General features: G+C 43.5%; 1 protein-coding gene across 4 annotated transcripts in view; it reads right to left on the bottom strand.

Moving 5' to 3' along the window:
• The window catches only part of SLC9A8 (solute carrier family 9 member A8), a 68,365-nt gene that overhangs the window by 23,813 nt on the left and 19,865 nt on the right, over nucleotides 1-24,687 (bottom strand). For 3 of the 4 annotated variants that reach the window (XM_060284945.1, XM_060284947.1, XM_060284948.2), the window contains 5 exons: nucleotides 20,994-21,052; nucleotides 15,358-15,441; nucleotides 10,532-10,633; nucleotides 9,383-9,462; nucleotides 3,617-3,760 (listed from right to left, as the gene is read on the bottom strand). In XM_060284945.1, the coding sequence (XP_060140928.1) occupies nucleotides 3,617-3,760; nucleotides 9,383-9,462; nucleotides 10,532-10,633; nucleotides 15,358-15,441; nucleotides 20,994-21,052 (469 nt within the window). The remainder of the gene's footprint in view (nucleotides 1-3,616; nucleotides 3,761-9,382; nucleotides 9,463-10,531; nucleotides 10,634-15,357; nucleotides 15,442-20,993; nucleotides 21,053-24,687) is intronic. The other variant, XM_030839047.2, reaches the window with a different exon arrangement.

The raw sequence follows: 24,687 nt of genomic DNA, 5'->3' as shown, positions 1-24,687 counted from the left end.
TCAGCACACAGGGTCAGTGACACTCCCTCAGGGACACCTGCCTTCACATAGGCCAGCCCATTTACAGGCTCTCCTGGTGCCTGACTTCTCCACAGCAGTGGAACTAGTGAATCATTCCATGAGGACCATGCCTGTGTCCACCTTGTTCACTGCCATATGTCCAGGGCCTAAGCAGAGCCCAGCACACAGAAGATACTCAACAAATTTTTGCTGAATCAGTAAACAAAACAAAGAATTGTCAATAATAATGCTCAGCTTCATTAATTAGCGTTTCATGAACTGGTATAATTTTAAAGCAGGATAATTTGCGATAAAAGGGTGGCTCGGTCAGATAACCTCAGGCTTTTGTGGTGATTTACAGCATAATATAACATAATAAAGGTTCTGAGAAGTGCTGCAAAAAAGAAAACCAACTTTTTTCACATAAAAGTTTTCTAAACTCACCCCAATAGCCCCCATTCCCTTTCTTTCCCAGCAGATCCCATGTTAACATCCCACCTTGGGGAAAGCTGGGAACCAATAAGGTTCTTATTGGGAAAGTACTTTTGAAGGCTAAGATCACCTCTAGGTCCCAAATGGATCCGTGGGCCACGAGCATAGCATCCAGCCCCCTCATTTCATTACCACATCTGGGACACTGGCTGGTGTCACTGCTTTCTTTTCATGCAAAGGAGACTGAGGCGTAAAGAAAGTGGCTAACTGGGTGAGGTCACACCAATGGTTAACAGCAGACCCAGGGCCGAGGCCAATGGTTTCTGAACTCAAGATAAATGAAGGTAGAATTTGGACTCTTTCTAGCCTGGAAATATCATGCATTTTACTTTTTCAGGTCATGTTCCTCACACCTTAAAGAATAAAAGACAATGTTGCTTCAGGATCCATTTCATGAGCTTTAGCTGCAGCTGCAGAGAACTAAAGGTTTCCTCTACCACAATTATTGTAAGAATAGATTGTCATAGTAACAAATCAAAGCTAAAAATAATTTAATTAAGGTTAATGAAGAAACAGAAGATACTCAGCTTTCTGGCATTTATGAAAGTGAAAACATTAAAAAAGGGGTAATTCATTCACATATTCAGTTACAAAGATAAATGTATCATCATCAGATCACTTTGAAAAACAAGATGTGATTCTTCCTTGTAACCAAGGAAAGCTGACAACAACTCCCCCCTACACTGCAAAAACAAGGCAGTCCTACCACATCCCCTTTCTCCCCCATCTCCCGCTTTCACCGGAAAATGCCTACGGACTCACGGGACAACCCATCTGAGTCAGAGACTTAGGTCAGTGACTCCTACCCCAGCCTGTGTACCGGTAAGTAGTGGAGGTAAAGGCTGGAAACCATATATGCATGTGGCCCCCTGATTCAATTTTGGAAACTGTCATCATAGGTGAACTTGGCCTTCAAAAGCACTTTTCCAGGAAGAATGTATGGCTAGTTACAATGACTCCATCCTTTCTCATTTTAAAAACAAAGTATCTCCTAACCTTTGGCCTTTCTGTGGCAAAGGAGACCTGGGAAAGCTCAGAAAAGATCCTACTTCTGCCAGATTTAAGAAAAAAATAAATTAGAGACAAGGCAGTTGAGTTTAGCTCCTCATGTATAACAATAACTCATGATGTCACCTCCAATTTAGGCACAATTCCTTATCACAAATGTTCAAATGCACAACCAGGACACAAGCTAAAGGTAAAAACCAGAAAACTAAGACACTTTCAAAGTAGATCTTAACAAAAAATATCAGATTTTTTTTAAAAGCTCTTACAGCATGATATATAATTTCCTAATAAAGCTACAGAAATTTTTGCCAAGAGAAACATGAAAAAGCCAACAATAGGGAACTGGTCAAATAGATTACAGTAAATCCATAAACAGATCACAGTAAACCCATAGAAAGAATACTATGCAACTAGTTAAATGATGTTATAAATATAAATGATGTTTATCAACTCCATTCAATGGAAAAGTTACAATACAGTATATACCCATCTAAATAAATTACATGTACCTTCTACCAAATTGTTAACTGTAATTATCTCTTGGGAGTTACAATGCTTGCATTTTTTTTCTTTTCTTTCTTTCTTTGTAAGTTTTCTAAATTTTATATACAGAATATATGGATTATTTTAGAATATATACATATGTTTTTGTTTTGTTTAAGGGTCTGCTGAGCACCTCTTTCAATTAAGCAACACTTGGTAAGTTCTTCCTTCAAAAGCAGGACAAAAACAGGACAAACAATAGCTGGGGGACAGGAGCAGAAGAGGAAAGGATCTCACATTAACCGACGGCAGATGCTTTTCACATAGTAGATTTAACTACTCAATCCTCAAATCCGATTCTAGGCTGAGGCATTATCACCCTCACTTTACTGTTGAGACACCTGTGGCTCAGAGAGGTTAAGGAGCTGACCCAGGGTGTCACACAGCTGAGTGGCCATCACTGGAACTTGAACCCAGGTCAGCCTGACCCCAAGACCTGGGCTCTTTCCACGATAAAATGTTCTTTTATTCCAACATAAGAATGCTGAATATAGTCTATAGTAAGGCTTTTAAGAAAACCACAGAGTGGTTATGCTTTGCAAGGAATCCCACAACAAAGGAAACAAGTTCAAAATCAAAATGGAAAAACTATTCTTTAACAGAACACATAATGGCCCCCCAAATTCTCTTAGCTCATCTCTGATACATTGTCCAGGGCTCTTTTCTCCAACTGCTTTGACTGTCTGTACCTTCTTGTTTTTTGGTCAAACTGTCTGGGTCTCCTGTCCATACATGAACACCACAAACCTCAGAGTGCAAGGAAACAGCCCCGCATCCGACAAATGGATTTGAGATGAACTTAGACTCATTTGCTTTTCCCAATGACTTCTTGACATTTTATGGCTCATCTTTAATTTCTCAGATCCTATCAACAAGGGCAGTATACCAATGAACAACTGAAAAAGATCTGCAATTTCCAAAGTAGTTTTCACATAATAGCATCTTAAGGCAGGATGCCCGTGAATATCACTACCGTACCTTACAGCTGCGAAAAGGAAGGTGACGTGCACCAGCTCACAAGTGGGAGAACAGGGCCTCTGTCACATGCTTTCATCTGGAACAATGCTGCCCAAATACTGATCCCTCAACTGGCTGCTCCATCATCATCTGGGGACTCACCCCAGACCTACTGAATCGGAAGCTCTCAGGGTGGCACCTGGGAATGCTACATTTAATAAGCACCCCCCGTGATGCTGATGAGAAGCTGGGCTTTATTTATTTATTTAGGCCACACCCCATGGCATGTGGGATTGTAGTTCCCCGACCAGGGATCGAACCCACACCCCTGCATTGGAAGCGTGGAGTCTTAACCACTGGACCTCCAGCGAAGTCCAAGCTGGGTTTAATTTAAAAGCACTGCTAAAAGGTAGATCCTAAAAGGCAGATTCTCCTCTAATCACCCTGGGTCTTGACAAGATTCCTGGGGCACATCAAGGCTTGTCAGGCCAGGAAGATGGAGAAGCAGTGAACCAATCACCCAGAGGATAAGCAACTGTACACACAGCTGCACGGAAGTATCTGCCCCTCTGATACAAGGCCCTTTAGTTCCGTCACTTGAAGAAAGCACACTTACTTGGTCAGGACAATGGAGACCGCATCGTTGAGAATGCTCTCTCCAAAAACCAGCATGTTGAGCACCGGGTCCACATGAAGTGCATTGAAAATAGCAATAGTAGCCACTGGATCAACAGCAGATATTAGGGAGCCAAATGCAAAACTGTCAAAGAGAAAAGGAAGGGGTAGTTCTGTAACGCTTAACCCCTGGTCCACATAGTAAAACATTAAACTCAGAGACAGTATTTAGTATAACAACAGTACACACTGTAGCTGAAGGAACTATAGAAGATGGTGGTTTTTTCTCCACTTAAAATACCTGCTAATTAACATTGTGGGTGGAGAAGTGAAAGTCCCACTCTACAAGCTGTTGTTATGAATGGCCTGGTTTTCCACTGAGAATACCAAGATTTTATTTTGACCAATGACAGAGGGAAGACTTTTGCTTAAATACATGACAGCCATCCCAGCCTTCTTGGTCAGAGCAGCTGGAACCATGGTGGCCCAGAGGGCCTCCCCTAAATGGCCCATGTGCTCCTGGGTCTGACCTCTGCTCTGCCCCTTGCCACCAGGCCACCGGAGTGCCATCTGTGACCGACGCCAGCCTCCACTCAGATCTGCAACATCTAGGAAAGTGCCAAAAGTCAGCAGCAACTGCAGCCTGCTTCAGGGGCTGCGCAGCCTGGGAGGCAGACAGCGACACCAGTGCTGCCTACCACCAGGCCAGCAGCTCTCACCCCAGTACTCATGAGGGTCTAACTACCTCCAACAAATGGGCATTAACCGCCTAACATGTTTCAAGCACTAAGGCTTTTTCTTAAAAAACATTTATTTATTTGTTTATTTATTTATTTGGCTGCGTCGGGTCTTAGTTGCGGCATGCAGGCTCTTTCGTTGCAGCGCGCGGGCTCCAGAGCATGCGAGCTCAGTAGTTGCGGTGAGGGCTTAGTTGCCCCACGGCGTGTGGGATCTTCGTTCCCTGACCAGGGACTGAACCTGCGTCCCCTGCATTGGAAGGTGGATTCTTAACCACTGGACCACCAGGGAAGTCCCAAGGCTTATAATAATAGCAAATATTTATGTGGCACTTACCACGTGCCAGGCAGTGTTCTGAGCACTTTACATATAGTAGCTCAATAATCCACAAAGCAACCGTATGAAATGGTACTAGTATTGCTCTGATTACATAGGAGAAAACTGAGGGACAATGAGGTGAAGGAACTTGCCCAAGGTCAGACAGCTAGGAGGTGGCGAAACCCGGATCCAAACACAGGCCATCTGGCTCAGAGTGGGTGCTCTTAGCCACTACACTGGATACAGCAATACCCGGAGGCCAAGGTCAACTTAGAAAAGGCGAGTGTTACACAGGAAGTCAGGGTGATGAGAGAAAGAGTAACATGGCGGGGTGGTGTGGAGGCATGGGGGTGGGGCCCACTTAGATCGGGGGGGTCAGGAAAGGCCTCTCTGAAGAAATGATGCTTATTTAAACGAGGGCCTACTTGACAAGAAGCAGATGGACAGGCCAAGACCTGGGGGCAGTGACCAGAGCAAGCTATCTCTGAGGTGGAGCAAGCTTGGTTGCCTGAGAAACAAAACAGTGAGCCTGGCAGCAGTGCAGTGAGGGCAAGTGGCTGGAAATGTTGGAGTCTGGGAGGGAGGCAGGGCCGGGTCACCCTGCGGGGCCTTGGGGGCCGCCTGAGGAGTCAGGACGATTATTCTTGCAGCCCATTTGTCTTCTTCCCCTTAGAGTTCTTGCAAGCCCTCGTTGCTTCCCTCAAAAGGCCTCGCCTGGCACTGCTTTCCTTCCAGCTCAGCAGAATGGTTAGGTCTGCCCCCTTCCGCAACACCAGGAGCCACGAGGGGACAGCCTCGGGTGGAGACGTGAGCCAGAGCCCATCCACCTGTTTCCCGCCCGCACCAAGCTTGCGGTCTGGGAGGGATGAGGAGCTACCTGGCCTGGGGACTGGAGCGTGCTCTGTCCACCGTATGTCACCAGCACGATCATCTGGCTCCGGGCTCAGGGAGAGGAGCGCTGGTGGGAAGGGACGTGTGGCTGCCCTGCCAGTTACAGTTCTCTTCATAAACCGATAATCTGGCGTACCGGTTTCCGTGGTGGCGCCAGAGGGAAATGTGAATTCATGCAGGAGAGCCTGCTCACTTCAAAGACGGCCTCAGCTCAGACTTCAGTTCCCAGACTTGCCCTGTCCTCACAGAGCTTGTCGCGTGCATTATGAGCTGTGACTTCACCTGCCTCTCACCTCACTGTGAGCGCCCAGAGATATTTGGGGAAGGCAGGCAGGAGGGAGGGGTCCGGGAGGGAAGAAAAGGTAACTCCACCGAACAGCTGCCAACCCGGGAGGCCATGATTTGTTGGCAGCTGGCCTGAAGCCCTTGCTCTGCAACCCACAGAGATTCTTCTCTCCCCTCTCCTTCTTTTATTCCCACTCTCATCACCCACAGCGACATAACAGAGGCCTCGAAGGAAGAAGAACATCTAAAAAGTACATCTTGGGGACTTCCCTGGTGGTCCATTGATTAGGACTCTGCTCTTTCACTGCCAAAGCCTTGGTTCGATCCCTGGTCAGGGAACTGAGATCCTGCAAGCTGTGCGGCGAGGCCTAAATAAGTAAAAAAAAAAAAAAAAAAAAAAAAGTGCATCCCAAAGCAGGGTGGGAGCCTGGGAGTGTGCCGCAGGTTGTGTGCTGGGCGACGACTCCGTGCGGCTCGCGGGCCCCTCCCTCCATCCCTCAGCAAGCACACAGTGGACAGCACCCACAGCCCCACTGGGCTCCAATTTCCCTTTGTGGAGCCAGGCCTCCTCCACCTTCCATCCCTGTATTGCATGGGGCTCTAGGAGTAGGCAGGGGACCCAAGCCTGGTCAGAGGTCCATCGCCAGGCATTTTACCAGGTCACCAGATATTAGGTTGGCCCTTTTGGCGGGGATGACGAGGGTGATCGTGAGACGAAAGCCATTGGTGCTGCCACGTGGGGTGAGCACACCTGAGGATGACGTTGACCAGGGAACAGCTAAGACAGAGAGAGGAGAGGTTCCTGACATCACAGGCCCCCAGAGGCTGTCATGCAGGAAGCCATCACTCCGGGGACACTTCTGTTCTATGAGTCAACAAACTTCTTTTTTGCTAAAACGAGTTCGTGTTGGGTTTCAGTTGCACTGAAAGAGGCCTGACTGATGTTCTTTGTCATAGTTCCTGTGGCATCCTGAACTGAAAACCAAACAGCAGGAACCAGAAGACGGATTGATGAATGGACAGAGGGATGGAGAGATGGAAAGATCTGTGGTTAAAGCAAATCCAGTGAAAACAGTGACTGTAGAATCTAGGCGGTCACGTGCGTGTCCACTGTACAGTGCTTCACCTTTTCTGTGTGTTTGAAATTTCCATAATAAAATGTTGGGGGAGAAGTGCTTTGCATAAATTATGTAACACATTTAGCTTTGGCTGAGACTCTAAATTGGGGCACAGTGTTTCTGACAGTGAACATGGAAAGTCGGAAATATGAACTGCCTGAATCATGGAGAGGTCTGAATATAAGCAGGCATTGAATCTTGCCCGCAGCTGTTCCACATCACAGCTTATGACCCAGTCTTTTAAAAGGCCAGAAGCCAGTTCAACTGAACAATGTGTTTTCTTTATTCCATCATCTCAGAAGACAGCAACGTCAACAAAACAAAAAGAAAATGGACTGGGGGACTTCCCTGGTGGCACAGTGGTTAAGAATCTGCCTGCCAACACAGGGAGCCCTGATCTGGGAAGATCCCACATGCCGTGGAGCAGCTAAGCCCCTGTACCACAACTACTGAGTCTGCGCTCTAGAGCCCATGAGCCGCAACTACTGAGCCTGCATGCCACAACTACTGAAGCCCGCACACCTAGAGCCCGTGCTCTGCAACAAGAGAAGCCACCGCAATGAGAAGCCCCACTCGCCGCAACTAGAGAAAGCCTGTGTGCAGCAACGAAGACCCAACGCAGCCAAAAATAAATAAAATTTAAAAATAAAAAAAAAAAAGAAAATGGACTGGGATGGTGAAATAATTTAGGGTGTATCTATGAGTGAATTAGCTCTCCAGAGGAAACACCAGTGAAGTAAAACCTTCTGTGCAAAAAAGTTATTTTTATGTTTCCTACCGTGCAGAGGTCCATGGGCCTCATGTTTGACCTGCATGGTGTTTTGAAAAATGGATCAAGTTGGCAACATTTAAAACAGGAAAATTCCCTATTAAAATCTAGAAACTTGGCCTCTTTTGGAAAAAAAAACAATTAAGTATCTGGCGATTCTGGGTCCATGTTCCCACGTGGTAATTAGCCGGTGGAGCTAAGAGGTGGCTGTCCCCTTCAGACGATGGGCTCTCCGGCTCACCACTGTCACCACCTCCAGACACACACCTCGCCAGCTCCCCTCTGTGAAGGGTTCTGTCAGGCCCTGCAGCTGTGTGGGTTTGCGACTGCTGGCTAATTTCCCCCAGAGCACCCCCCCATCTGTGGGACAGTCACTTTCTAACAGGAAAGGAAGTGTCTGCCCACACAGAGAGAAACTCCACCTGGTTCTTACTCTGCTTGTCTAAGGGCCAATTCTTTTATTCCTCTCTTCCTGAACATCCCAACCTCCGGTTCAATTCAATTACACAAGGATTTATCAAGCGTTTTTTGTATCTCTAAGCAGTTGCCCCCAAACAGGTTGAAGGACTGAATGCTGTGACATCTTCCTTTACATCCACTGGGTTTTGAACATTTCTTTTCAGTTGCAAAATACCTACAAAATGCATGGCATCAGTTCTGCTCGGCTTCACGCTCCCTATGGAACAGGGATGTGACTTTCGCTACTTGTTTGTATAGCAAGACTATCTTACAACAAAGGCTTTGAAATTTATGTCCCTGGAGAGAAAATGAGGCTGGACTTGATGCTATCAAAGGCACATTTCTCACGAAAAGGGCTCCAAGATTTTAATCTCCAAGTTGCTGCTGAAGGCTGTAAGCTCTGGTTGGCCCAGTGAAAGGGACCCCGGGGCAGAGCACTGGGTCCCACTTCCGAGCTCCCCAGCCAAGCACAAGACAGAATCCAGTGCTCCCGGGAGAGAAACACAGAGCAAGGCTGCATATTCACTGCACTTCTCAGAGACGGGAAACCAGGTCACGCTGTGTGTGTGCACTTTTTTAGCACTAGATCTGGTAACTTCGGCTTCCTAGGTTGCTTCTTGCTAAGCCAATTATGGAAATTTCTGGATTGGGCTCCTAGACAGCAGCTCTGAGTGCCCAATGGAGTAGCTGCAGCCTGAGAAGGGCGCCCACAACAGAGCACCTCCTTCCCCCTCCCCATCCCCACCGCCTTGGGGGGAATCCCAGAGTAAAGATTCACACCTCACCCCGGACTCCATCTCCAATCTCTCAAGAAGACAACTTTTCATTATGGCCATTGCAAAGCCTTAGAAATGAGCTGAAGATGATTCTTAATAATAAAAGGACAATGGTGCAGCGTGTGGTGTGTGTGAGGTGGCAGTTAACTTAACTAACCAAGAGTTATTCCCTTCAAAGCTGAAACTAAATCATTTCCATCAGCAACCCTCTGACTGGAGATCTTCAAAATTCCTCAATATAGTTTTGATTCATTTCAGAGACACAAATTAATTCAGAATAGATTCTACAGCAGAAATAGTCAGCAAAACGAAAAGACAGAATAGAGAAGTACCACAGCCAGGAATCAATGTGGAGAAAACTTGGCCCCAGTCTGAAAAGTAGCCACATGGGTGTTACAGTATGAAAGGTTTACCTGTCTGTCATGTTGAGTTTAGAGATTACATCAGCCTGTAAAATAAAAAACACAAACACACAGACACACAAAAAAAACCCCTGGAGAACAGCCAAGAAGATTAAAATGTCCATTAGTGCTTTATTACAAACTAATAAGGACATTAATCTTCAGTCCCCAAACCACTTGAAAAATACAGAAAACTCCTAAGTTTTAGTTTAGGCATGCATTCAATCATCATACACAGGGAGTATGAAAATGAACACTAATATTTGCAAGCCAAATTAACGAGTTTTCTTCTCTAAAGTTTATTCCCATTTGAAGCTGGAAGCTGAGCAATGAAGAAGGTTGCATGACAGACAGATTTATTCTGGTGCCATTGAGGCAGCAGTAAAGGTGAAAATCAGATGGAATATATGGGCTTTTACTGACAGCCATCAAAAGCAGCAGACACATCTGACACATGTAAGAGAAATCTGCCAGTTACCCCAAGGCCTGGATCTCAAACTGCGTTTGCAGAACTAGGGCGGAGAAACTTTCTGCAACTGACCATACTGGAAGAGAACTGTGACATGCACAGACGTGCATAATGCAAAGCTACAGATACTACCTTCCTAGGTAGGTCTGGTTTAAATTAATTCAAATAAATTTGAATTCAAAGTACAAAACACTCAGTTGATGACACCGGGAATTGGTTTAGCAATGGTGGAAAATCCAGGGAAAGTAATTCTACAGGACAGCTTAGAATTGAGTGAAGACATACAGAATTATCTTTGATTTTTAAAATGCAAATTTTTATTAAAGAAACAGTGTTTAACCTTGATTCAGTCGGACAACAGAATTGATACTGTTATAATTTGAAGATCTTGATGGTATATATTCTGCTTTATTTTTAGGTATTCCAACTTAAGACAATATTGGTTTGCAAATAATATCAAATACTTTTGGGGATTATGGAAAAGATTCACTCAATTCTAGACACCAAAGCTTCTCGAGGACACTGAGAGACAACTTCAGCATGCCTTTACTGTGCCTTGTTTGAGTCCGGATTTCTTTGCAGGAGAGCATTTACCTTGACTGTAAAACCCCCATGAGGTGTCACTACCCCACTGCCCTGCATGAGCTCTAAGAATTTAAGGTTTTCAAAGTTTTCAAAGATGTTTTCCTTACCTGACCCAGAAAGTAAATTCCTCCACCTACTACAAAAGCGGAAATTGCCGTACCAAAAACAGCAAATAGGGTGATGGAACCAATATTTTGAAAGAAGTTACCCTGTTTGAGAGAACAGAAATGAGAGGAATGATTAGAAAGGCTGGTCTGCTCAGTGAAGTCATGGACCCCACAGCTGGCCCTCCTCACATGCTTGATTCTCTGTAAAGGGCACCATCACCCACCTTGGTTGGCAAGCTCTAGAAACCTGGGCATCTTCCCTCACCCCCACATGCAATGCAGAGCCAAGTCCTGTGGCTTTTGCGTTCCCCACGTCACTCACATCTCCCTGCTTCTCTCCATCACCATCCCCACTGCCCTTGCCCAACTGCCATCATCTCTCCCCTGGATCACTGCAATAGCTTCTAACAAGTCTCAACCAGCCCTGGCCCTTGCCCTCTTGCTCTCCAAGTGCTTCCAGAATGATCTCTGCGAAAGATAAGTCTGACTGTGCTGCCTACATTCTGACCCCCACTTCCACTCAAAACGCAGTTAAAACCCAACCAAAGCCTGGATGGTTTGACCCCTCGAAGGCCTCTAACCTCCCCTTTGTTCTCTGGGTTCCAGTCACACTAGTAGCTTTTTGTTTTTCAAACACATCATGCTCCCTGGGCTTGGACCACTCTTCCTTCCCCTTCGCTTAGTGAACTTTAATCGTCCCAAGATCTCAGGACATTTTGACTCTTCCTGAGGGAAGCCTTCTCTGATCCCTTACCCAAGTCAGATCCCAGTCTATGCTCTCAATGCACAGTGACTCTCTCCTGGTAGCACTTGACATAGCTGAAACGTTACATTTATTTTATGTAATTATTTGGTATCTGTCTTTCCCACTAGGTTGCAGGCTCAATGGGGGCAAAGACCACATCTGCTTTTGTATAACAGTCACTGGCATACAGCCTGTGAGACGCAAGATGCCCCATGAATAGGTACTAAAGGAATTAACTGTGTTTCATGTCTGATTAAAGTCCGAAGTTTATATAATTATAATTTTTCAATTAATTAAGAAAAGGTACATTGCTACAAAGAATGTCAAGATAATAGTTTATACTATCAGAAGCTCCTTTTTGTAGTCCACATCTTTTAAGCAATTTTATTTCACTCTATTAGTATCATCAAATATGATAGATAAAATATATTCCCATCTATACAGCATTTAAGAGAAAATATTTGAGTCCAAGCAGTATGGTAACATCTTTCAAATTTCCATAAAATTTAAAAAATTAAGCTATTTATTAGAACCCTGTGGACTCTGTTTAGGAATAAGGCCAGGGTAACTTGATGGTCCGTGATTGTGGGTCTGGACAAGGAAAACCATTTTTTCGCTCAGAAATTGTCAAGCCATGAACAACAGGAACTGATACTTTTTTTTTCTGGCCACGTCATGCAGCTTGTGGGATCTTAGTTCCCTGACCAGGGATTGAAACCCGGGCCCTCGGCAGTGAAAGTGCTGAGTCCTAACCACTGGACCATGAGGGAATTCCCAGGAACTGATACTTTAAAGCTCACTTCAGAAGACTGTCCTCAGCTCAGCACTGACAACCCACTAAGCCTATCTCCTTCAGGAAGTTTCTTTGCTTCATTTTTTGCAATTTTGATTTGGCTGACCATAATCAGACATTCAATTACTTTGTTTGGCATCTCAATCTTTAGCACACAAAGAACTTTAAAATAGCTCAAGGCAAACACAATGATTTGGTTTTTTCCTAAACAAAAGGCTTTCATCTATGAGTTTTTCTTTGCAGAGAGCTGCTTAATTTTGTTATTTAAAAATAGATTACACTAAGCCTTGGTCTGTTTATAGGGATCTAATTCTGATATAACTTACGTCGTTGGCTAATATTAATCTGGATGTTGGAAAGTTACCCAAATTCAAGTTGCCCCACTATAAGAACTTCCCTTTGCTACATAAAGCAAATTTATCTGCTTCTCTCAGACATAATTTAAAAAATGTTCTATTCTTGGGCTTCCCTGGTGGTGCAGTGGTTAAGAATCCGCCTGCCAATACAGGAAACATGGGTTCGAGCCCTGGTCCGGGAAGATCCCACATGCCGCGGAGCAACTAAGCCTGTGCACCACAATTACTGAGCCTGCGCTCTAGAGCCTGTGAGCCACAGCTTCTGAGGCCCGCGAGCCTAGAGCCCGTGCTCCACAACAAGAGAAGCCACCGCAATGAGAAGCCTGTGCACTTCAATGAAGAGTAGCCCCCGCTCGCCCCAACTAGAGAAAGCCGACGCGCAGCAACGAAGACCCAATGCAGCCAAAAGTAAATAAATAAATAAATTTATTTTTTAAAAAGTTCTATTCTTTATATTAATAATTTAAAGAACCAAATAGCTGCCTACCTAATACATACCAACTGATGATAACTGTACTGAAATTTTTATTCCAAGTCCAAATTTACGTCAGCAAATATAGCAATATTAAAATAAAGTCAACTTCCTATCTTCTTTGGGGGTGGGTAGGCAGTGGACAGAAGTCTCTGAATTCCCATTCCAACTCACACTAGTCCCTTTCACATAAATTGTCACAGTTTCTGCTGTAAAGCCATCTTCAAAAATTTCTTCTCTTAAGAAACTACTATTTTCCTCAAATTTTGAATAAGTTTATTTCCCCTCCCTCCAAAAAATTAGAAAATAAAAAGTTTACATGTGCTAATATAATAACCAGTCTTATGTTTTTAAGTCAAAATCGAATCATTTTTTGGGAGTTCCCTGGCAGTCCAGTGATTAGGACTCTTGCTCTCATTGCCGAGGGCCCAGGTTCAATCCCTGGTCGAGGAACTAAGATCCCACATGCCGAGTGGCAGCCAAAGGGAAAAAAAAAAAAATCAATCCATTTTCTTCAGCACTGTTTTGAAATATTTTCATAATCTGCTCAGTTCTTTCAAGATTTGTTCACAAAATTAAAGAGTGAGAGATACTGACCTTCAAATCCTTCTTGCTTGTTTTCTTTTTAACAATTATCTGATGTCAGTAATGGTTTATAAGATATGGGACTTTTTTAATATTAAATTTCCTTTTCACTTTTTCTTTTGATTAATGCACAATAAAATAATAACTTAAAAAAAATCTGGCCTGAACATCTTAGAATAATTTTGCTTTAATATCCAGGAGGAAAATTAAAAATTTAATTTGTATGTTTTTACCAAAACTCTCATAACAAATTTAACTCAAGTTTATTACATTATTATTAGTAGTAACACTAGTCATGTTATAATAGATAATAACAAGAAGCACTACCAATTATTTAATGTGGTGAGTGGTGCTTTGCATACACTTTCATCTAATGTAAATCTCAAAGCAACCTAGGAGGTAGGGTTTTGGGGATCTTTTTGTCCTCTGTTTTTAATTTCTACTCTACTCAAGAGGAACCTATAGGGGGCAGCGCATGATTAGGCCTAGGTCTCTCCGGCTCTAAAGTCCAGGCTCTTTCCTCTCTCCAAAGATATGCCGATCCTTAGTCTTTCCAACCTTCACAGTTTTTAAAAATCATATTTACAAAATAACTGTTGTATTACTAGTATTTTAAGTTGAATCACCTTTTTATTTTAAAACTTAAATACACTTATATTTAAAAAGAACTCATATGGACTTCCCTAGTGACGCAGTGGTTTAGAATCCGCCTGCCAATGCAGGGGACATGGGTTCGAACCCTGGTCCGGGAAGATCCCACATGCCACGGAGCAACTAAGCCTGTGCGCTACAACTACTGAGCCTGCGCTCTAGAGCCCGTGCGCCACAACTACTGAGCCCGCATGCCACAACTACTGAAGCTCACACACCTAGAGCCCACGCTCCGCAACAAGAGAAGCCACCACAATGAGAAGCCGGCGCACCGCAATGAAGAGTAGCCCCGCTCGCTGCAACTAGAGAAAGCCCGCAGGCAGCAACGAAGACCCAACGCAGCCATAAATAAATAAATAAATAAATAAATAAATAAATGTATTTAAAAAAACAAGTTTGCTACACAAATTAAAAAAAAAAAAGGAACTCATAGACAAGGAAAAGACTCAGGTACACACACAAACTGGCTTAAAAGCGAGAAGCTCCTGCCCAGGCAGAAAGAGCCCCACTGGAAGCTGGAAGACAGAGACCAGAAATGCCAGAGCAAAGCAGAGAACTGAGCAGGGGCCAGTGATGCTGCTCTCCAGGGTCAGGGAGCCAAGAATGAGCGGAGCAACTGTGGGAGTAGGTGGCTGGGCCAGAAGGAGGTGGAAGACTAGGGGGAAGGATGGGGCTCCAGTCTGGTGAGGAAAAGCACGGCCAGGGAGAGGGTGGGAAGGAATGGAGACTGGGGCTTAAAGGGCATAATGGCTGGGAGCTGAGGCCCAGGGTAGTGCCCTGAGAGGGGAGACACTGAAGGATGGATGGGCCCAAGGCAGGAGAAAGGCCCGATATGGTGACGTGAGAGAACCAGTAGGCCTGGGGCACCTGTCCCTGTCATCCCAGGACACAGTCTGTCCTCTTAACATGGGTCAGTCTGTGTCCAAGAGGAGTCAATGTAACACCTGTGTACCACCAAAATCACTTTGGCTATTTCTTTCTAGGCAAAGTACCCCTCTATGGAAAACACTAGTAAGCCACACTGCCTAAAACCATGAAAGCAGCCCACTGACCATGTTTGCTCCCTCTACAAGTCAGGCATGACAGTCTAGCTTCTACCACACACGCCAGGGTGTTCACACAGAGCCACCACTGCTAAATTAACACCTGAGCTTTTAAGGAACTTGCCTTACAAACACACGGAGCCACCCGGACCAAAAGCACTAATGTGTGCCTGAGTCTTACCTTGTGTAATGAATATCCTGACTCAAATATAATAGGTGGAAGCAAAAGGAGGAAAAACATATTTGGACGAAACATTTCTTCCTCCTGTAAATATAAAATGGATATTTTCAGAGGCATGAAATCTGTGTAATTAAGAAATAAATCCATCAATGAAAAGCCAAAGTAACTGTTCTCTTAGAACCTGGCCCAGTGGAAAAATACAATGCTTAAACCACCACCTGATAATAAAACCAAACAAAAGGAGCGACAAAAACAAACAAAAGGAGAGACAAAAACAAACAAATATACAAAACTCTCAAAACCTGCATTTAAAAATGTAGGACAAATGATTTTAAAAGGTGACCAGCAAAATAAATAGCAGAATGAACCACTTCCAAACATACAGCGGTATGTTTTTTATTCTTTACTAAGGAAAGAAAACTAATTTTAATATAGAAAACATTTCAATTCAAATAGAACGCTTTCAAAAAGAAGTCCACAAATTGGATTCCTCCAGGAAAAAGGTTAACGGTAAGCCCTAAAACAATCCACTTAGAGGAAGAGTAAACCCTACTCATGTTTAAAATAGCCCTGCCTTTTCTCTGCATGTCATAGACAACTATGCCATTTTCCTAAATCTGATGTGATGAAACAGTCCTCACCTGATGCCCTTGCAACCTGGGACATGGCTATAAAGCGAGCCCCTTGTCATGCTTTCAGATTCAAATATTAAGTACCATTATGAAAGGTATTTTTAGAATATGGCCACCTTTGGGGGGAATGGAATAATAATTTCATCTTCTATAGTAATACAGTTCTCTAGTTGTTGGTGGATTGGGGGAAAATACATACTGGTTCTCAAACCCAAAATGACTATAGGTAATACGCAGTCTATTTAATACTGCAAAATCAGGCCCTTTTCATATGAAAACTTCTATGTCACAATCTTGACAGTCTGACTTCTTGTCAAAATCCCTATTCAAAAGAATGATAAATGTATCCTTACAAATGTACGGCTGTTACCATAAAGACTAAAATAACATTCAAAAAAGGCTCAAAATAGAAGCAAATGATGACTTCTGAAAATGCCTTATTAAGTCTTAAAATAACCGCCTGTATCACAAGCTCATGACTCAGACTGGGGCCATGTGAAAAGAAATGGGCCGATCTCTGTGCTTTGTGGGGCAAGCTATTCGCAGGATCTGTGCAGTTGGGCCACTGCAGAGACTCTGGGAGTTTCAGAAACAAAACACCCCCTGGGAAAAAGGAGAACCCACCTGCAGTGGGTTCACAGTGTCCTCTCCTCCCAATTCATGTGACCTGGAACCTCAAAATGCGACCTGATTTGAAAATAGGGTCTTTGCAGATGGAATTAAGGGAAGAATCACAGCTGAGACCACACTGGATTAGGGTGGGCCCTAAACCCAATGACAGTGTCCTTAAAAGAGACAGAAAGGGACACACAGACACAGAGATGAAGGCACATGAGGACAGACTGAGGCAGAGACAGGAGTTAGGCTGCCATCACCAAGGAATGCCTGGGACCACCTGAAGCCGGAAGAGGCAGCGAAGGATTCTCCCCTAGGGCCTGGATTCACTCCCTTGAGGGAGTGTGGCCCTGCCAACACCTTGATTTCAGACTTCTGGCCTCTAGAACTATGAGAGAACAAATCTCTGCTGTTTTAAGCCACCCAATTTGTGGTAATTCGTTACAGAAGCCACAGGAAATGCACACACCACCTTACAGTGAATAGTGTCACAGAAAGATCCCAGGTTCCTTTGGGCAGTATCTCCCCTGAAGTGATCTGATGTGGTTTTAGGTGGTACTTGAGCGATGTGTGTTGAATACCACTGACCCCACGGATTGAGAAAGTCAGCCCTTTTTGATTCTTTCTCAATCCCAATTAAGTCAGACGCGTCAGTTTGGTGCTACCGTGTTAAGCCTCTCTCCAATATGCTGATCCCCCTTTTTGACAAAGAGGACAGGCTTGTCCTCAGAGGCTTCAGCAAGCAAATGTACCACTTTGTTTTTATCGTATTTATTTATAAAACAATATTGGTTTCCCACTTAAAACAGTATTATAATGTTTCCTTTAAAATAAATGTATATAGTACACCAACGTTCATAGCAGCATTATTCACGACAGTCAAAAGGTGGAAACAACCCCAGGGCCCATCAACAGATAAATGGATAAACAAAGTGTCATATATACTGACCATGGAATATTATTCAGCCATAAAAAGGAAACAAGTTATGACACAGGCTACAAAGTGGATGAACCTTAAAAACAGCATGCTAGGGCTTCCCTGGTGGCGCAGTGGTTGAGAGTCCACCTGCCGATGCAGGGGACACGGGTTTGTGCCCCGGTCTGGGAAGATCCCACATGCTGCGGAGCAGCTAGGCCCGTGAGCCATGGCCGCTGAGCCTGCGCGTCCGGAGCCTGTGCTCCACAGCGGGAGAGGCCACACCAGTGAGAGGCCCACGTACCGCAAAAACAAAACAAAACAAAACAGAAAAAACACATCATGCTAAGTACTGATAAAATAAGCCAGATAAAAAAGGACAAATATTATATGATTCCACCCATTTGAGGTACCTAGAATAGGTAAATTCATAAACACAGAAAGTAGAATAGGGGCTACTAAAAAAATAGAAAATACTAAGAAAAATAGAAAGTAGAAAACAAAGTAGGGAGAGAGGAATAGGGAATTGTTTAATGGGTAGAGTTTCCGTCTGGGATGATGAAAAATTCTGGAAATAGATAGTGGTCATGATTAAACAACACTGTAAATGTATTTAATGCCACTGAATTGTACACTTAAAAATGGCTAAAATGCTAAATTTTATGTTACGTATATTTTACCACAATAAAAGCTTTTAAAAAACTGCTATAAAGACTTATATACACAAAAAAGCAAGTTGACTTAAAGAAACATATTAAGCATATGACAATATAGGTAGAAGGCAGGCCCAGCAGGACAGTCTGGAAACAGACCTACATGGAAAGAAAATACCCAGCAACTTCACTGTTTTTCTTACCTCCCCTGTTCACTGCAGCACCCAGTTTCCAAACAGATCCTACTTCCTGCTTTGGCTTCCACAAACACCTGCTCCTCCAGAAAGCCTGCCCAATGGTTTTAGCCTAAAAACCTCACCCGTTTCTGAGGTCAAGCACTGGTTGTCTAGATGGCTCTTCAGGGCACTTAATTACATTCACCACCCAACTGTGGTTCACTCATCTATACTATTCAATATATTATTATTATTTAACTTGAAAACTAACATCTGTTGAAAAATAAATTTAATAATACCGAAGCATATAAAACTAAAAATAAAAGATAACCTTTCCTCCTCCTGCTCGGAGAAGGTTTCATACAGCGTTCCCCAGGGCTGCAGCTGCACTCAGTGCCTCGGATCTCTGCTGTGGGGAATGTGGGCCTGGTGTTGAGAGAGCTTCTGCTTCTTTGAGAGAAGCTAGAAGTTCAAATTTTTATGTGAGGACTTCCCTGGTGGCGCAGTGGTTAAGAATCCGCCTACCAATGCAGGGGACACAGGCTTGAGCCCTGGTCCGGGAAGATCCCACACGCCTTGGGGCAACTAAGCCCGTGAGCCACAACTACTGAGCCCGCATTCCATAACTACTGAAGCCTGCGTGCCTACAGCCCGTGCTCCACAACAAGAGAAGCCTGCTCATGACATCGAAGAGTAGCCCCCACTCACTGCAACTAGAGAAAGCCCGCGCGCAGCAACGAAGACCCAATGCAGCCAAAAATAAATACTTTAATTAATTTTTTAAAAAGATTACAAATTAAGCAGTTTAAAATATTAAAAAAAATCCATGTGAAATTTCTAGAATTTTGTATAGATTAATAACATTTAAAATAAAACTGGGGGCACAGTTCTTGAGGTGCTAACCTACTGTGTTCCCCCTTTGCCTGGCAAAGAAATAAAGCCACTCTTTCTTTCTCCTCCATGAAAAACAAAATAAAACAAAACAAAAAACTTAATGATTTTTTAATTGTTTTAAAATCGATTCCAATTTTGATCAATTGATTTTAAATCAAACAAAATGTGTTAGCAGGTGGTATTTACACATCAGGCTCTATCTAGTCTAAGAGTTGAGAAAGAGTGTACAGTCAGTTGCTCCTGCCCTAGAATGAGCCACTCTGAGGGGGGTTAAACTGAACCAGTTGCAGAAGCTACTGGGAGGGGGGTTAAACTGAACCAGTTGAGCTTCATACACAGCATGCTCCAGTGGGGCCTGCCTAGCCCCTTCCCCAGCTGAGGGTAGTTCTAGAAATATTCCAAGCTCAATGTACATTTTGAGAATTCATTTAATAAAATATATCCTGAATATTATTTATAACAGCTTCAAATTGTGTTTTACGTCAGACCATGAGGCTTGTTTTGCAAATTTTTTTTTTTAGTTTACTTATTTCTTTATGTTTGGCTGCATTGGGTCTTCGTTGCCGTGTGTGGGCTTTGGGCTTTCTCTAGTTGTGGTGAGCGGGGGCTCCTCTTCGTTGCGGTGTGCGGGCTTCTCATTGTGGTGGGCTTCTCTTGTTGTGGAGCACAGGCTCTAGGTGCACAGGCTTCAGTAATTGTGGCTCGCAGGCCCTAGAGCATAGGCTCAGTAGTTGTGGCGCACGGGCTTAGTTGCTCCACGGCATGTGGGATCTTCCCGGACCAGGGCTCAAACCTGTGTCCCTTGCACTGGCAGGCGGATTCTTAACCACTGCGCCACCAGGGAAGCCCTGTTTTGCAAATTTATACTCTACAGTTCCACAGGTAAATTAATCCTCACACCTAGGAGCTGCGTCAAAGTAGGAAGGGCTCAAATGTGACACATTTTAACCATACAATTCTTTTAATATTTTGAAATGGACCTTATTTCCCTCCACAAAATCAGTTTTGTTACACACTTGTTAAACTCCCTACTCGATATAGATGCTCAAAGTTTAAGCTGAAACTTGAGTTTCAATTAGTCCTTGGACCTCACGCTCTAATGACCATTGTGTGAACGTAAGGGTGGGAACATCCACAAGTGAGGACAGCATGGTGTGGCAGAGAAAATATAGAACACATAGAACCAGAGGGTCTGGACACAAGAGCCAACCCAACCGCTCTCTAGCTCTGTGACGTTAGACATGTCTCAACCCCTCAGAGGTCACTTTCTTCATCTGTAAAAACGGGGATAATACGTGGTCAATCTGCCTCCATGGTTGTCATGAGGATGACAAAAGCTACAGTATATAAAGCGTTCTGTAAGGTCTACAGTGCTGGGCAGATATGTCTTATTGGGCTCAGCTGTCAGAATGGAATTAGGAGCAATAAACATTGTTTAATGTTAAATGCTAATTAGAGCCCTGTATACAGCAAGTTAGTCTAAGATTATAAAAATGCAAGTAAATAACAAAACATGGCATTGAATGCGCCTATGTTAATTTGAAAGTGTGAGATTTATGCTTTTTCAGAAAACTCAGATGTAAAGATATCAACCCTAATCTACCAGAATGTTAAAAAATTAATGGGACAATATAAACTTCACTGACCGTCAAGGAATGATAAGAAAGCCACCATAATCAGTGTTACTAAACTTAAGAACCAATAAAAATTGTAAATATGTTAAAAAAAAAGAACAATTGGGTAAACCTACCTTCCAATTTGCCAGTTTTTTAAACTCTATAATTTTTATAACTGCTCCCATGAGAATACCTAGAAGAGAAAATGTAAAGTTTAAAAAAATTTAAGATATAAGAAAGATTACTCAGGTTTATTATTCTAAAGAAACTGATTATTATTACGTCTCTAAATGGCATCTATGAATTTCTGTGTTTTACGTCTGAAAACATTAAGAATGGAAATTCGTGGGGAGTTTTATGAATCACGTGAGTTTCTCACTTGCATCTCAGGCAAACATACTATAAAGAAGTCCAGGGCTTCCCTGGTGGTGCAGTGGTTGAGAGTCCGCCTGCCAATGCAGGGCACACGGGTTCGTGCCCTGGTCCGGGAAGATCCCACATGCCGCGGAGTGGCTGGGCCCGTGAGCCATGGCCGCTGAGCCTGCGCGTCCGGAGCCTGTGCTCCGCAACGGGAGAGGCCACAACAGTGAGAGGCCCGCGTACTGCAAAAAAAAAAAAAAAGTCTACAAAAATCTGGGGCTGGGGGTGGGGGTGGGGGGAGAGGTGAAAAAACTTTACAAAACAAGACCTAGGGATAGTTTGCCTGGCATGGAAGATTTAAGCATCTGTCATTCTTGCTATATCCACTCATTTTCGATTGAAATGGCAGAAAGCTAAGTTTGCCCTGTACTACCTATTCCTACCGTTTTCAAAAAGGAATCCAAGATCACTTTCTCAGGCTCAAATGGTAGCTCTATGTAGAGTATTTAGTTAGAGTTAAAGCTCCAATGCTGAAAATAACCTAAAGTGAAAATTCTGTGAAATTCCTGGAACAAAACAGACCATCTTAGTTCAGGCATGTTTCCACAAAGCTGACAGGCTCATTACTCTCTCATAAAGAACCTACCAAAAATAATTCTCGAAGAAGCATCATGGGTACAATTTATGATTGCTCTGTTACTCACTAGATTAATGATTCTTAACCCTGTGGCCTCATCAGAATCATCATGGGAGCTTTTTATGAAATAAAGACACCTGAGCAGAACTTGGGATCTGCAAAATAACGATCTCTGGTAGGGGGTGATACAAAGCAAGGCTGAAGACCACTATCACAGATGCTTAAAGATAGACTTCCCTTTCGGACTTCCCTGGTGGCGCAGTGGTTAAGAATCCGCCTGCCAATGCAGGGGACACGGGTTCGATCCCTGGTCCGGGAAGATCCCATATGCCACGGAGCAACTAAGCCCGTGTGGCATAACTACTGAGCCTGTGCTCTAGAGCCCACAAGCCACAACTACTGAAGCCCACGCGCCTAGAGCCCGTGCTCCGCAACAAGAGAAGCCACTGCAATGACAAGTCCGCTCACCGCAACCAAGAGTAGCCCCCGCTCTCTGCAACAAGAGAAAAGCCCGCATACAGCAATGAAGACCCAATGCAGCCAAAAAAAAGGACTTCCCTTACCCCTAGAGGGGAAGGAGCTTTTTCCCATCAACAACAGAAAGCTGACGAAACACACCTTATTGGGTGGGGTGAGAAGAACATACAAAAACACAGAGGTTTATTAGGAAAAGAAGCTGCACTAACACTAATTGTCATGGGGAAGGAGGGGTTTGAGGTGAAGAGAGGATCAGTTAATTTTAACTTTATAAACCTCTCTACTATTTGTATTTTTATATATTAGTAAAAGACCAACAAAACTTTTTTTTTTTTTTTTTTTTGCGGTACACGGGCCTCTCACTGTTGTGGCCTCTCCCGTTGCGGAGCACAGGCTCCGGACGCGCAGGCTCAGCGGCCATGGCTCACGGGCCTACCCACTCCGCGGCATGTGGGATCTTCCCGGACCGGGGCACGAACCCGTGTCCCCTGCATCGGCAGGCGGACTCTCAACCACTGCACCACCAGGGAAGCCCAACAAAACTGTTTTGATAAAAAGGATATAAGACGAAATAGGTCTGAGCCATAAAGGGAATCAATGATCAATGACATTTTCCGAACAGTAATTGTACATTCACTTCAACGTGGCATGAAAGCACTGATTCTAACCCCTCTCTAGAGTTCCCCAGTTGCTTTCTTTTTCTTATATTTTTAAACTGTGTATATATTTTAAGGAGTTTTCATACAATTTTTTATTAACCAGATAGTTCATGAATACTTTGTAAAATGTTATAAATAAGACAAAAGTCCCTTTTGATGAAATCCCACCCCCACTAGTTCTCTCTCTCCCTGCCCCAAGGTAACCAAGCATCTTGATAAGTCTGGGGACTATTCTACCAGACCCTTCCCTATGCTCTTACATATTTATATTTACCATACAGTACTAGGGGGTGTGTGTATGTAACACATGGCACACATGTGTATTTATATAAAGCTTATGGTACTATAATGCATCTTTTTTTTTCTTGTTTTTGGCTGCCCGGCACGTGGGATCTTAGTTCCCAGACCTGGGATCGAACCTGTGCCCCCTGCAATGGAAGCACACGGGACCGCCAGAGAAGTCCTATAGCAGGTAGTTTCTACTACCTGCTATTTTGCTCAGTGTAATGATCAGGGGTGACTACATATAGATCTGCCTCATTCCTTTTTAACAGCTCTACAGCACAGCATAAAGATGCCACAGATTGAATAGACATTTCTCCAAAGAAGATACACAAATCGCCAATAAGCACAAGAAAAGACGCTCCACATCATTAGTCATTAGGGAAATGGAAATCAAAACCACAATGAGACACCAGTTCATACCCACTAGGACAGCTATAACTATTTTTAAATGGAAAATAAGTGTTGGCAAGGATATAGAGAAACTGGAACCCTTAATACATCAATGGTGGAAAAGTAAAATGGCACAACTGCTGTAGAAACGTTTGGCAATTCCTCAAAAAGTAAAACAGAATTACCATATGACCCAGCAATTCTACAAAGGAGAATAGAAAACCTATGCTCGTACAGAAACTTGTACATGGATGTTCATAACAGCATTATTAGCCCAAAGGTGGAAACAACGCAAATGTCCACCAACTGATGAATGGATCAACAAAATGTGGTATATCCACACAATGGAATGTTATCCGGCAGTAGAAAAGAATGAAGTACTGACACATATTGCAATGTGTGGATGAATCTTGAAAACATGCTAAGTAAAAGAAGCCAGACACAAAAGACATCTTTTATGATCCACTGATATGAAATATTCAGAATTGGCAAATCTATAGATTGCCTTTGTCTCTATAGAGACAGAAATGGTTTCCTGGGGCTGGGGAGGAGAGTTTCAGGGATGATAGCTAAAGGGTATGGGGCTTCTTTTTGGGGTGATGAAATGTTCTAAAATTGTTGTCATGGTTGCACAACTCTGTGAATATACTAAAACCCTGAACTGTACGTTTAAAACGAGTAACTTGCATGGTATGTGAATTATATCACAATAAAACGGTCGCCCCACCCTCACCCCCGAAAGGCCAGATCGTATGGTTCCATTCATATGAAATGTCCAGAACAGACAAATCTAGAGACAGGAGGTAGGTTAGTGGTTGCCAGTGGAAAGGGGAGGGGGAAAATAGGCAGTGACTGCTAATGTGCAGAGAGTATCTTTTTGAGGTGATAAAAATGTTCTGGAATTAAGATAGTGGTGATGGTTGCACAACCCTGTAAATACACTAAAAAGCACTGAATTCTACACTTTAAAATTATAAAGTTTATGTTATATAAATTCTACTTTACTGTTTAAAAAATTTT

The sequence above is a fragment of the Globicephala melas genome, chromosome 15 (genome assembly GCF_963455315.2).
Source record: "Globicephala melas chromosome 15, mGloMel1.2, whole genome shotgun sequence".
Taxonomy (NCBI): domain Eukaryota; kingdom Metazoa; phylum Chordata; class Mammalia; order Artiodactyla; family Delphinidae; genus Globicephala; species Globicephala melas.
This window is presented reverse-complemented; position numbering and strand designations above follow the sequence as displayed.